Here is a 15,250-nt window from a genome sequence, read left to right as displayed (position 1 = left end):
CCTTTTTAAAACTCTGGACTCCATTATCATGCCTTTCATATGGGGTTTTAAAATGCTCGTATATCTAAGATTCATTTGCAGAAACCTAAACATTTGGGCGGTTTAGGTTTGCCTAATTTTCGCCAGGATTACTGGGCAGCGAATTGCAGAGCGTTACTGTATTGGCGGGATTCTTTTCAGGCATTGTCCAAGCAGACACTCCCCTGGTCAGCAATAGAACAAAGTTCCTTCCATTCTTCTCTTTCTGCTTTGCTTTTTCAACTCCCCTGTCTAATAAAGAGGTTCCCAAAAATAATTTAATCCTTAATAACTCAATTAGAATCTGGTATCAAATTAGAAAGGTGACTAACTTACCAAACACTTCCTTATTTTCTCCTATCTGTTACAATCATTCATTTAAACCCTCTCTTACAGATAAAGTTTTTAAGGAATGGCAAGATAAAGGAATTCTTAGTGTTAAAGATTTATACATTAGTAATTCTTTTGCCTCTTTCTCACAGCTCAGTGAGAGATTCAATCTTCCTTCTTCTCATTTTTTCAGATATCTTCAGGTCCGAATTATGTTCGTTTAAATTTTTCAGATTTTGTAGTTTTGCCTTTAGTAAACAAAATTTTTGACTTATTTTCAAATTGCCCAGATGCTAAGGGTTTAACCTCTTTGTTTGTTAATGCTTTTAAAGATGTAATTAACTTTTCCTCCTTTCATTTAAAAGCTGCTTGGGAAGAAGACCTAGGAATTCAAATTACAGAGTTTGATTGGGATAAATGTATTTTATCTGTTTTTTCATGTTCTATAAATTCGAGGCATCAACTTATTCAGTACAAGGTTTTACACAGACTTCACTATTCTAAAACAAAGCTCAACAAATTCTATTCTTCTGTTTCTCCCATCTGTGATAAGTGTAAAGTTGCTGAGGGTACACTGGCACATCTTTTCTGGTTCTGTGTTAAAATTCAGAGTTTTTGGCTAGAAATATTTCAGTTTTTTGCCCAAGTCTATAACTGTGTTTTACTCCCTGACCCAATGATAGCAATTTTTGGTTGGTCAGATTTGCTTGAGTCGCTCAGTCCAAAGGTACGGTCACCTATCCAATATGGCATTATTGTAGCTAAGAAAATTATTTTGCTTTTTTGGAAGAAAAATGTTAGGCCTCTCTTCTCCGACTGGTTAACCGGACTTACTTCCACTCTACATCTTGAAAGAATCCGATATTCTATTTCTGGGAATGCTGAAAAATTTGATAGAATGTGGGACCCAGTGTTTACTTTTCTTTTGAGCTACAAGGACCAATGATGTTTTCATTTTTTTCTTCTTCTTATTATTTTTTTAATATGATTATTGTAATTATTTTTGGTAGGATATGCTGGTTTTGTACACCGCCATTCTCCCTTTTTGTCTTATTTTTGTGCTTCATTTTGCATATTGCACCAATGTTTCTCTGGTTTTGAAGGGTTTGTCTGTTTGTTATTGTTTGTCTTTGTCTGCAAAACCATAATAAAAATAATAATCTAAAATAGAACATATAAAATATTGAGTTTTCCATGTAAACCAAAAGAACACCTATGTGTTATCAATTATCAATGGAGCGCAAATATTATGAGTCACCATGGCAACAGTTCTCGCTCGTACTTTCGTCAATGGGTAACTTTAATTCTGTTAATAACTTAATAACTGTTGTAAAATCAGAGCCAATTATTGAACTTATATTCATTTCATTGGTATCCTAATAATAATCATTTAAGTTCATTTTTGCAAGTGGTCTACTAATAGGGTAAGAAAAATATGTCAGTGGCTATGTGAACAAATTAGTATTTTTCTAAATAATAGATCCTATTTACAGAAAATGCAAATAGATGCTGTTAACACTTAAATAGTAAAAATAGTGATCAATTCTATTTATTATATATTTATAAATTATATTTTTATAATGAAAATAGTGAGAAGAGCGTGCTCAGAAAAGCCGGGCTCAAACCCAGTCAATCGTGTCGCAATCGTGTAAAATGCACGTAATTTAGATTCATCAGCAGTTTCCTTGCAAGTCTTTCTGAATAACAAACCAGACGAGAGTGAGTGTGTGAGTGCTTATATCTGACTGATTCACACGTCTCTGCCTCAGAGAAAATAGGGAAGCAGGTTTCCCTTGTGTTTACATTGTATCGTTTCAATATCGAGAATAATATTCTCACACATCTAAAGTGCGCGCAGACAGAAAAAGCGGTTGATCTATAAGCCAGATGCATGTAACAATACGTCTTATTACAATGATGTTTTTAGTGCTGAACTTATTTTAGCGTCATACATTTGGTTTAACTGCGCTGTTAAAGGAGGTGATTTTTACCATTCATCTGAACTGTGTGAAAGTTTTTAGACGCTTACATTGTTCTCGCTCCATCCATGCAATAACTGCGTCCTATCAGCCAAGTTTCTATTTCCTGCTGTGTAACAACAACAGTATTAGAAAAAGAATTGCCTATTAATTCTGCAGTAACACCTTATTAGTAATGCATTAAGTAAAATATAAGTGTTACCAAATATATGTGTTTCTTCCTCTCTCTGATTACATTAGGTAGATCTTCAAGTGTGTACGCAACCTTTAGGCAAATCTAAAGTGTGCTGTAAAGCAGCTCTAGCTCAAAATAAAATTATATTTTGAGATTTCCGATACGGCAATGATTGTTGTACAGCGATGAGCTCGACTTACCAAGAATTTGGCCATTTTTTTATCGGTCAGGTCATCACATCTTCTTGAGTCGACCAGAGAAGATCATCTTCAGGCACCTGCAGGGAATGATGCATCTGAGAAAAACAGGGGACACGTACAAAAATAAATACTTATCACATAGAGAGGTTGAATTGAAATAAAGTGACCTGTGATTAAGTACAAATACAAATTATAGACCAAGGAAACAATGCTATTATAAACACTGTAGGGAATAAGCGTAAAAATACAAATATTTAGGTACAGTAAATGAATCAGACGTACCAAAAATTACTAGAATGTATATTCAATATCTATCATGAATGCGTGACAAAATGCTTAAACTATCAAATAATAAGTCAAACTTTCAAATGGCTTCTGGACATCAAAATCTCCAATTTAATTTAGCGTTAGCAAAACCATTTCCGTTAATCATCACGATGTAAACCTAACAAACCCCTCAGATTTGTCGCGGACAAATATTATTTTGAAAATTATGAACTGCGCTTCGTTAAATCGTTATAAAACTGTGATATTAATTCGAAATATTACCGTTATACACTATAAGACATTACCGTGTCCCAGGAAGTTCACGCGCCCGATACCCGTTTAGGCACGGACGTTACGTTCCGGTACGTGCAGCGTGTTTAAGTCACAATATACTTTTATACTATTATATTTAATATATGAATGGAGCCGGCTGTGAAATTCAAGCACGCGCCTGTTTAGAACGGTTCAAAACAAAACAAGAAGCGCGCGGGCCGGCGGTCTCGTGACATCGAGGTATGACGTCACAAACCACGCGTTCGAATTCGAACTTTTTGAATCGCATTTCTTGCGCGAAAGTGTAGAGTATCGACGGAAAGTGGTGTTGTTCTCACCGAATGCTTCAGTCGATAAACATTGTACTGACACGAACTCCTTTAGGTTTATAATATAATCAAACAGTGTTTTATGGAGTTTAGTGAAGTTGAGAGAGAAAGAGTGGAGAAGATCGGTCTTACTTCAAACGTGATGTCTGACTCTGTCAGCATTAAAGAGACAGCAGACAAAAAGCCTGTCAAGGCAACAACTAGAGATTCAGGGAGCGCTAGCTCAGATAATGCAGGACCCGTGAAGGTTTGTCCTTCAAACGATGTGGAGAACAGCCCTACAGGTGAGCTGGTTATTGTAGGTGCATTTATTAACATTATTTTCTTTCCCAGAAATCGAGTCTGTAGTCAGAGATCTGTAGCTTACCATTGATTTTTCTTTATTTTAGAAAAACCTGCAAAAGGAAAGAAGATGAAAGGAGCCTGTGCTGTCTTTCGGAGAGTATGGAAGGCTGTAAAGCGTCCTTTCTTTTGCTGTGATCCAAACCGAGTGGTGAATATTACACCACAGCCGGATCAAGATGATTCAGAGCTGACGCCTGTCCCGAGTCCTCCCAGAATCGCACCGACGGCCAACGCAGATCCCGAGCCGATGTGTCTGCCAGGCCAGGTCTGTGAAGATGTCTGTGAAGAGTCGTCGTGTGTGCCAGGTCCCTCCAGGAGCGAGCAAATACCTGACGTAGAAATGGCCAATTCCGAGTCATCACCTGTGGCTGATCCCTCCTGTTCTGATCTGGGTGATGGTGAGTCATAGTTACTTTAGGTTTCTATTATTTCTACCATCTGTTCTCTATTACCACGCGCTGCTGTAATTCATTGCATGTAACTTTTGTTGTATTATTTATCTCCATTTTAGAAAAGCTTAAAAAGTGGAGGAAGGGGAAAGCGGTCCGTGCGTTCTTCAGGAGATTCCGTAAGGCTGTAAAGCACCTCCTCCTCTGCCGTGACTCGAAGATTGTCCGGAGTTCGACGCCACAGGTGGATCCAGACAGTGATGAGGATTTAGCAGATTGTGCCATTTCTTTTGAGTCTGAGCCAAGCTGTCAGACCGGTTCTGACCAGGCCAGTGAAGCTCTCCAGTCCCCCCCACCTGTGCAAGAGGCCAGTGCAAATCCAGCCACTCCAGCCAATCCAGCCACTCCAGCCAATCCAGACAATCCAGCCACTCCAGCCAATCCAGCCACTCCAGCGTTGCCGCATGAGCCGGATTCTTCGGATTTGGGAATCAATCTGCAATCCGGTGAGTCATTATTACCTATGTTTCTCTGCTTTAAATCAGAATTCAGACTGTAAATCTGATACTGTAACTTCTTCCTATCTGTTTTTCAGGTAGAGCACCTGTCTTTTTATTGGGAGATTTTCTAGGACGTGGAAGTTATGGCAAGGTGTATGAGGCAACCTACCTAGTTGGTGACAAAACGACGGTAAAGCAATTTTATTGACTTGTATCATCATTTTGCTTCAGATGTAGAGATGTGTATCCACTGTCGAGATCCTTTGATGTGTTTGGAGAAATTAACTTCATTTTTGCCATTCACAGGTTGCCGTGAAGTACATCCGCAAGCGTCAGAGTGACCATTATCTTCACCTTGTAAGTTGACAAATCTAAGGATTGAGTGACTATTGCTGTCAATACCTGTAGCTAACATAAAGCAGAAATGAAACAGACAACAGAGATTTAAGTGCAAATCTAAGCAGAATGGTGTTCATCGTCCAAGTAGTAAATAGTTTTTTTTCTCTCTTGCACTCTCTCTAGGCTGGTCATTCCAAACCCGTGCTTGCAGAAGTGGCAATGTTGCTCAGGTTGGGAAAACCTCCATTATGCCCCAACGTCATCAAATTCCATGAATGGACTGAGGAAAAAAATAGCGCTGTGCTCATCATGGAGTACCCTAAACCTTGCTGTACCTTGAATGAGTACATCAAGCGCTCGAAGCCCATCAATGAAGAGAAAGCATGCTTGTTAATCCGCCAGTTAATCCAAGCTTTGAAACACTGCGTCGACCGAAGGGTCTTCCACGGCGACATCCACACGGGGAACATCCTAGTGACTCCCACTACTTTGGAGCTCAAGCTAATTGACTTTGGCTGCGCTCAACTGATCCACCGCGGGGGCAATCTCAGCAGTCAATATCGAGGTGTGTTTTGTAATCACAGTGTTGCCTTTTTGATAACGCCATTGTTCGATGCTAAAAAACGTTTCTCTTGCAGGAGCAACACTCTGCACCCCACCTGAGGTCATGAGGGATTCCACGTTCCACGCCGGCCCGGCGTATGTCTGGGCTGTGGGCATGATGCTCTTCCAAATCCTGCATGGATATCTGCCCTTTAAAAGCAAAGACAAAATACTGTGTAACTGCACTCCCGTGATTCGGACTTTATCCTCAGGTAAACTCAACAGACCTCTTTACTCTCGGTGTAGCAAGTAACGTGTGTAAAGATTATTTACCCGATTATTTAATTTGGTACATTTGAGAAGTATGACTAACCTGTGCTCTCCCTCTGAAAACTTTACAGCATGCCGTGACCTGATTTACCAGTGTTTGACCCGCAATCCAGCTGACAGACCGATGCTACAGCATCTAGAACTGCACAGGTGGTTTTACTAACTAGACAGCGGATCCTGTGCGTCAACCGGACGACGAAAGGCAGCGTAACACATTAAGTAGGTCTTAAGTTGTCTTTATCTTTAACTTTATCTGCAAAGTTTATTGTCAAACACAGGCACGTTGTATAAGGGGGTATGGAGATTCATGCAATCAAAAATATGTGACCCTGGACCAGTCTTAAGTCGCTAGGATATATTTATAGCAATAGCCAAAAATACATTGTATTTGTCTCAATAATTTTTCCCGTCATTTGGACGTTAAGTAAAGATCACGCTCCATGAAGATATTTAGTAATTTCCTTTTGTAAATATATTAAAACATTGTTTTTGAGTAATACGTATTGCGAAAAACTTCAGTTGGACAACTTTCTCAATAGTGAGATTTTTCAGATTCCAGATTTTCAGATGTTTTGTCCTATCCCAACATTCAACTTTATGACTGGCTTTGTGGTCCATGGTCACGCATAGGAATGAAAAGAGAATAATAAAATCCACAAAAGATGTTCCTCACAAGCTTAATGAAACCCTTGTTCACAATCTCCATCTCCTATTATTAAGCTTATTATTTATGTTTTATATTTTAGAAAAGTCTGCAAAAGTTAGGAAGGGAAAGAAGTCTGCTCTGTTTTGGAGAGTGGTGAAGGTTAAAAGGCTCTGATCTGAACAAAGAGGTGAGTCTTATAACGCAGAGATGATTCCTGAGCCGTTGTGTCCGCCAGACCTGGTCTGTGAGGATGTAGAGTCCAGTGGTGTAACTACAATGGTGTAACCGCACTGGGGCCCATGCTGCAGCACTGGTTTCACTCACACCACGATTCTAAGGCAAATCCACCCAGAATTGTGGTGATACAATGTCAGTAAGTAAGGATTCACATTTAATCTAAAAAGTCGTGGAAAGTGAGAGGACATGGAGGAACAGGTGTTTTCTCTTACCCTTCGAGACGTAACATAGTAAAACGGTATTGTTTCATTATTTATCAATCATTGTTGTACGTCAATTTCAAATAATTCATGCACTTGGACAATCAGATGTTCAGCTTTTGACGTCGAAGAGATTAATCTGAATATTTCTTTTATACTTTCAAGTATAAAAAATGTCTTTCAAAGTTTTTCAAAACCTAAATGCACATTATTTGTAATTGGTTTTTGAACTTTTTTATTATCTATGTCTACTTTTAGGATTTGGACAGAAGTCTTCACCTCAGTCCAGTGGAGGAAGGTCAAGACGATTCTAGGAGCCTGATGATGGAGGGGGTCCCTGAGGCGGAAAATATTTTTATGATGTCAAATAAAAACATGTTAAATATGACATAATGTTGACATAACCTTCATTTATTAACTTAATGCCATGCTAGAATTTTTTTTTTTTCATAAAAGGTATACTATAATAATAAAGGTATAATAAAAGGTATATTATTTTTATGGAGACTGTAATAATGGCAGTTTTAAGCATAGAATGGAACTTCTCTCAACAGAAGGCATGAAAAAAAATCTTTCAACACTTTAACAATGAAAATAAAAAAACACCCTACAGTTTAGGATATTCAATAATGCAAATATGAGACACACTGTACTCGATATTTATTTATATACAATTCCTTTTAAATTGACAAGCAAATACATTTGTGATCTAAAAACAACTTAACCATCTGTAGTCCACACTTATTTTCTGTTTTATCTTAAGACTAACATATTAATATTTTGTTGTATGCAAAAAAAGCAAAACATGTAAATAATATAGCTGAAAATTGTAAATAACCAAATATATAAACTGGGTGTTAAATGTTTAGAATAATTAAGTGTTTTTATTTTTGAATATTTCTTCACCGTTCATTCGATCAAAATAATTATTACAATTTAAAACAATAAAAAAACTCAGTAATAAAAGTAAATAATTTATATTAATTGAGCTCTAAATCAGAATATTATACTGATTTGTGTGAGGACTGAATAGCCCAGGCAACTAAATTAAATTTTTCAACAAAATAATTGGGTTTTTGTAAAGAAATGTAATAATATTATGTTTATTAATGTTCTTTCTTCACATCCTTTTTGAAGGACTTAACTTTTTTTTTAAATTTATATTATTATTATCCAAAAAACCCCCAGCTTTTTAGGTAAAATTCACTTTATAAAAGTCCCGTTTCTAACTTTCCTTCATGAGGATAACGTGGATCATCTGACATGGTGTTAAATAATTAACAAAGTTTAAGGTCCCGCTGTTCCCGTAGAATACCTCTAGACGAATTCTCGATCTCATAGGGTGTAACGTCTGGGGAGCAAGAAGACACATAGACGTATATTTCCTTACTCCAAAGTTTATTCCAGAATACAATGATTTATATAGGCATTTTCAGAGGGGAGTTTTACCCCTCTAGCCAATGAATCAAAAGATGACATATGTTGTATCCACGCCAAAAGATATGCACTTATATAAGATAAAGGAAATTATGAACATATAAGGAATACTTTTGGACACAGAAAAACACTTCTTCTTGTCAAGTATCAAAAGTGTAGAGGAAACTCATTCACCCACGACACAGAGTAGCGCAGACACCAATGACCGACTGAACCCTTCTAACATGTAGAAGGATGTATAGATCATACATACTTCAGAACACTAGGGGGAGATTAAAAGAAAATCACGTCTAAGAGGAGGGAAAAGATCAGACAGAAAGAGTCTAAAAGGGGAGAGTGTGTTAAAATCTAACAGTTGCCTGCTTTTGTTTAAAATAAACAACACATAAACACACTCTCTGAAATCTCTCATCCATCATACATAGAAGTAACTGGAAATAATATATATTCACTCTTATCTTAATCCTGTCATGGAACCCTTTACTGGTCTGCTCACAAAAGCATACTGAGATGATACAAAGGTATTCATAGCACAACGAATCAGAAGTCTAACAAATGGGATGATACAACACACAATAACTTTCTGGCACGGTAGCTTATGGCTTTCCGACTCCTTTTCCTTGTTCCTTCTCGAGCTCTGCCGACACCGGTGTAGTAAGTCGATCCCTTCCGTCTGGAGCTGCCTTCATCCTGCTGGCGTGTATCCACTGTGACTGGAAGTCCGTCAGCACTCCTGTCCTCATCACAGCGATGACAGTCACAGGTCCAAGGTACCTTGGTTCACCCAGCTTCAGAGGTTTCAGACACCTTATTAACACCTGTTGGCCAGGAGCGAAAGAGTGAGTTGGTCCTTCTGCAGGAAGAGGGAGAGAGAGAGAAACGTCACCGTTTATGCCATTTAACGTTTTCACTAGGGAATCCACGTAATCTGCGATGATCACCTTCCATGTCTCCTGTGGAAAAAGTACCAGCACGGCCTTTAACCCAAGGGGTTGGGAAAGGTCGGCCCATGTGTTGTGTCTGGATGCCCCTTTAAGGTTCTTTCCCGCCAATTTGTTTCTAATTTTCAAAGAGCTTGCAAGTGGCTTATTCAGTTGCAAGCGAGAGCAAAACCGTCCAGTCTGCCTTGGTTTGCATCTGAAAGCCCCACCAGAAAACCTCCTTTTTAAGACTGTCTTCCCAAAACTTGCGAGAAAGTCGCCTTGGTACGCGATAAGCAGGAACTGAGTGCAAGATATGAGAGAACAAGCAATCCTTGAAGATATGCACACACACACCTGCTCTGGAAATGTCCATCAGGCAGTCACTTAATGTCAACATACGATCGATTCAAATTTTGAATGACTTTCTTTTAAAACGTGTAAAATGCCATGATAATGTCTACATAGCATGACCTCACCTCATTTGCTGCCTAATGTGTCAAATCAGCTTGTGTAGGGATAGCCTGTAACAGCTTAATATCCAAATCATCAGTTAACACAAAAGACATCATAGGCACATCCATGCCCGCTGTGTCTTACTATTAGCTCTTTGGCTGCCCACTTTGCTACTTCATCTGCCAATCTGTTTCCTTTTGCCTCATCTGAATCTCCCAATGCATGTCCAGCTACCTTTATCACAGCCAATTTGGATGGTAGCTGAGCTGCATGGATTAACTCCGCCAACACACTATGGTGTGATATTGGCTTTCCTTCAGAGGTTTTAAAATTTCTTTCCAGCCATAATTTCGCAAAGCCATGCAACGACTGAATGTGCATATTTTGAATCAGTTGTATATATTGAAACACTGGCCTTTTGCCAATTGACAAGCTCTTGTTAGTGCAATTAACTCTGCTACTTGCGCTGATCTGTACAGGAGCGTGTACGCCTCAATTATGCGATCAGCTAATTCCACAATTGAGCAGCCAGCCACACCAGTATTCGTTATCATTTGGTTTATAGCATGATCCATCTACATACCAATGATTCCCCTCCTCCAGGACAGATGCAGACACACCTGGCCTGCAAGCCGTAGAAATTTGAATCCTGGTCATGATCCGTCTCCTCGAATTCACCCTGTGTTAACAACTTAAGCAAACATAAAGTAGGACCGTGAACAACAGAGGTTGCTTTCAGGATTACATTAGCAGTAGCTTAGTAGTATTGCTTCATAACCTGAACGTCTTTGAGCAGTCACGTGCTGAGTAGAAATGTTTTGCATAATAGCGCCTACCTGATGGGAAGTATGTACAATCAACGGATGTGATAGAAGAATACGCTCTGTGTCCTGTACCATGATCGCTGTAGCAGCCACTGCACGCAGACAGACGGGAAGCCCCTTTGCCACATAATCCAATGTTTTTGACAAATATGCCACAGGATGGAAATTACCCCCATGTTCCTGAGCCAAGATTGCCGCCGTTCCTCTGCCTTCGTGCAAGTATGAGTGAAAGTCTTTCGTATATGCAGGTAAACCAAGAGCAGGTGGCTTAATCAAGGACGCTTGTAGATGTCTGAATGCGTGGTCCATTTCAGTCATCCATGTAATATCATCAGAGTCCAGTAGGGTGGCCGCTCTCAGGATTTTGTCATACACCCACGCTCTGCAATAGTTCACTAGGCCCAAGAAGCTTTGCATTTGATTCTTCGTAGAAGGATGCTTATATGTAGCAATGGCCTTGATGCGCTCTTCAGACAGTTTTATTGTGCCTTGTGACAGTTCATGTCCAAGATAATTGACCTTCCTTCGAACCCACTGTATTTGTCTTTGGATGCCTTAATCCAGCCTAAGATAGAATATTGAACACAATGGTGGAGGCAGTAGCACATGAGTCATCAGAGGCTCTGATAACTAGCAGGTCATCCACACACTGCAGCAAACAGGTGTTTGGTGGTAGTTGTGCATCCTTGACCATCTCGTGCACTACCGCAGAGAACCAGGAAGGCGCATCGGTCAGACCCATGGGAAGTCGATGGAATGTATATTGGGTGTGGTCAAAGGTGAATGCAAACAGTGGCTGCGTTTCAGGATCTACAGGAAAAGGAAAAAATGCAGAGCAGAGATCAATAACTGTAAAATAAGCATGTGAGTGAGGAATAGAATTAAGTATTGTATGCACATCGGGTACAATAGGAGTTAATGGCTTTATCAATTCATACATTTTTCTTAAATCCTGTGTTAATCGCCAAGAACCATTAGCCTTTTTAATTGGATTAACTGGCGTATTGTAGGGTGAATGAGTGCGGATCAGAATGCCTTGAGCCAGTAACTGTTCAATAACAGGCCGAATTCCATCTTCTTTTTCCATTGGAGAGAGGGTATTGTTTACAATAAACTGGTGTGCATTTGAGCAGAGTAGACTTGTATGGGCGGGCGTTAATAAGGCCTGCTTCATCCTTATGCGCCGCCCCTAGTCGAGGGTTAACAGCTGTCAGTTCCGGTATGGCTGCAGATGCAGCTGTGTCCTCCAAAGGAGCACTTCCTGCATTGACAGTGAGAGAATAGACGGCAGGAAACATGAGTTGCAGAGAATTATTGTCAAATGTAATATGAGCACCAAGTTTATGCAGCAAATCGCCGGTGGTGTTGGTGTCATCTCACATCAAACAGGGACACCACTTATTCCCACAGAGTTGAACGTTTTCCCTGTAATAGAGCCCTTGTAAAATTTACTTGACAGAGAAGACTTACTAGCTCCCGTGTCGATCAGGAAAACATAGTTTAGAATCAACATACATTTCAATGAAAGGCAAAACAGAGTATTAGGGTATGTAATGGAGATTATTGAATATGCATCACGAGAGGGACTGACTCTGTGGGCATCCCTAACGGGATTACAACTAGTAGGATATTGCAGGTTTTGTTTCTGCTGCTGCGGGCTTGGGACTTCAGGCCGGGGCCTGAAACCACCTAATCCTCCCTTTTTCCTCCTGTTGTCAAAGTTTTTTTTTTCGACTAGTCTTGGCGAAATGCCCAGATTTTCCACAGTAGAAACAGACTTTAGACCCTGCTGCTTGTTCTGGGTGTGCATTCACATTAAATTACATCATTGCAGGAGCCTTCGCCCGATGAGCATCAAATGCCCCTGCAGTGGAGAGCTCACGCAATCTGCGAGACAAAGCCTCAACCGCAATATCATTAATATTTGGGGTAGTCAATCGAACCAACTGTGCAGTTTCTTTATGCAAAAAAAAAAAAAAAATCGCAACTTATGCACTGGTGGAGCGTCATTTACAGGTCTTAAAAACTCAATTTCATCGATCAGTTCCTGTTTTGTCATTTCTGAGGCAACGTTTCGCATCCACCAATGCGAAATGGGATTACTTGTGAGATTTCGTTCAGGAGTGTATTTTATTGTTATCAGGTTCTCTGTTTTAGCATGTCTAATCATTTGAATGCATAAAAACAATTCATTCAAATGTATTCTTAAAACAGACTTGTCAAATGTTTGTTTTTCTCAGAGATTGTTACAGTAATGAAAGCCGTGACAGTCAGCTTGACATCAGATGTGGGCGAAGAATATGGACGCCTACCTTGCTTCTTTGCTTAGCTTAAATGGGGACGCTTCATCTGACAGAGGAGGCTCACCGAAGATCTGTGGATCAATGACCTGTTACGCAACAAAAGTATGGGTGAATTCAGATTGATTGGGATTTTTATTTCAAAGTCATTTCAATGACAGAAAATGTCTCAATCAATCTGAATTCACCCTACGTTTCATTCCATGCTACATTTCCCATCTGCTCATGTCCACAACTTGTTTTTCCCTCTTTCAGAATACAAAACTTCTGTAAAGTTCTTTAAGAATTCATTTATGTTCATTTCCAGGGTGATGTCCATCTTTAGTTTATTTCTGGTTTTCTTGATTCACCCATCCTAAGGATGTCCTTCTTCCCATGGTGTTTATGTAACAAATTGTCAATGGGTTCCATGTTTGTGGTCCAGTACAAACACATTGCCACCAGTCTTCACAGGTGCAGTACAGGTCGCAAGTGATATATGAAGGTCCTGTACAGAGAGATAATGTCCACTAAAAAGCATTCACCTCATCATTCTACCTACAAATAGATTTATCCATACCTCCATGCATCACTGCATTGCTCACGTGGTCCTCCAAGTGAACTGTTCCCTGGTGAAGAAAATCCTGGCCAAAGCCAAAAGTGCACCAAAAACTGTCCTTGATCCCGTGACAGCCACAAAATACAGATACACTGGTTTCATTCAAATTAAAGTATAAATACACGTTTCCTAGAATTGCAGATGATACAGAAGAGTGTATGTACACAGCAAAAATTGGAGAGTTGAAATTTCGGTGTTAAACATCTTGAGTTAATTTTAACACAGAAAGAGTAATTTTAACACATTTAGAGTAAAATGGCATTTGGTGTTGGAGTTGATTATCAGTGTTAAAACAACTCCGTAAAGATGTAATTAGACTCTGCCCACGCAGTTCAAATCGCCGCCCAAAAACATTCGTTTTACAAACTTAAAGTGATTAAATATAGAATAGAGCGCATAAAAAACATTCACCTGATGCGTTTGTGTAGTCTTTAAGACTTTTATATGCAATAGGCACGTTGTAGACATGACAGTACATTGCACAGTACTTTTTTTCCATTGTCGATTATATATCAATATCAAACTCTTTTGCATGTTCCAGGTAAAACGTTGGTCCAGATAAAGTACAACAAACAGCAGAAGTACATGAAGCTGGATTGCATTGAAGGGTGGTTTGACTTCATGCAATTTCATCTGAAAGGTTGTTTTTTTTTTACTTGAGAGTGTTTCTCTTTTATTGTTATTTTAAAAGTGTTCATTTAACACCAGAGAGTGTGGAGCTATATAAACTCAGAAAAAGTGTTGAAATCAACTCTGTGGGAGTTAATTTAACCCTGAATTTTTTGCTGTGTAGTTTGCATTCTACGAATACTCTCCAAAATGGTGCTCCAGTGCCAAATTTTTGAAAAAAGCTGTTATTTTTCTTTGCATAAAAAAAGTTGACGGAGTTTAGGGTTGTTCTGGATACACTGGTGCCAGACGTGAGAGTTTGGCACCGGTGCTCTCTAGCCAGTGGAAAACGAGGCTCGCCAGTCGAACTAATTTCAAACAAGCAAAAGCACCGGCTCTGAACTAGCACCCGGTTCATGCTGGGGGTATTAGAAACCTAACTTGTCAAAGACACCTGAAAGAACTTACCTGAGAGGTGCGACTTTAACCACAGGCGTGCATTGTTCCTGAGATGCCCATCTTTATGAGGGTGCACAGGAAGATCTGGTGGTTAACTGTGTCAAAAGCAAAATAATGTCACATTGTAATTCAAGTTTAATTTATTCTATTAGGTTTAGAGTTACCTTTAGAGACATGACATATTGTGTCTTATTCAGCAATCGTTATTATACATCAATTTAAAATAATTAATGTACAGGCCACATATCCTTTCAGTTTTCGGTGCTCCTGTGAGGTTTCTTAACAATTTGGTTCTCCTTCAACTGGAAACGTTCTGCACTGTTGCCTCCTACTTCACTTCTGCAGTTGCCAATTCTGCACATTTGTCAAGATGCTTGTGAAGTTTTTGGACGTTTTTTTTTTTTTATTTAGTTTGATAACGTTGCTGGGATGCTGATGACGTAAAATGTAATTTATTTTTAACAGCTTTTCAAAGCAAGTTCTTATTTTAGTCAAATCATGCTGTCTCCTTTACCGTCTCAATGACCTTCATAAAGTTGTTGCTTTT

At 39.2% G+C, this 15,250-nt stretch overlaps 1 protein-coding gene across 1 annotated transcript; it reads left to right on the top strand.

Annotated features, from left to right (window-relative positions):
• The first annotated feature begins 3,713 nt into the window (after positions 1-3,713).
• Positions 3,714-6,948, top strand: LOC122342247 (serine/threonine-protein kinase pim-2-like). Its single transcript, XM_043236056.1, has 8 exons — positions 3,714-3,855; positions 3,961-4,314; positions 4,428-4,676; positions 4,901-4,995; positions 5,112-5,162; positions 5,328-5,709; positions 5,783-5,959; positions 6,899-6,948. Exons 1-8 carry the CDS (start codon positions 3,714-3,716, stop codon positions 6,946-6,948), a joined length of 1,500 nt encoding a protein of 499 aa, XP_043091991.1.
• Positions 6,949-15,250: the final 8,302 nt, after the last annotated feature.

This window comes from Puntigrus tetrazona, chromosome 4, assembly GCF_018831695.1.
Source record: "Puntigrus tetrazona isolate hp1 chromosome 4, ASM1883169v1, whole genome shotgun sequence".
NCBI lineage: Eukaryota > Metazoa > Chordata > Actinopteri > Cypriniformes > Cyprinidae > Puntigrus > Puntigrus tetrazona.
The sequence above is the reverse complement of the archived record's forward strand: the minus strand, read 5'-3'. Positions and strand labels throughout refer to the sequence as shown.

Coding starts and splice junctions, on each gene's coding strand:
- LOC122342247 (XM_043236056.1), top strand. CDS start 3,714: ATGTCTGACTCTGTCAGCATTAAAGAGACAGCAGACAAAAAGCCTGTC. Junction 3,856..3,960: donor TGTGGAGAACAGCCCTACAG/GTGAGCTGGTTA, acceptor TCTTTATTTTAG/AAAAACCTGCAAAAGGAAAG. Junction 5,710..5,782: donor TCTCAGCAGTCAATATCGAG/GTGTGTTTTGTA, acceptor TTTCTCTTGCAG/GAGCAACACTCTGCACCCCA.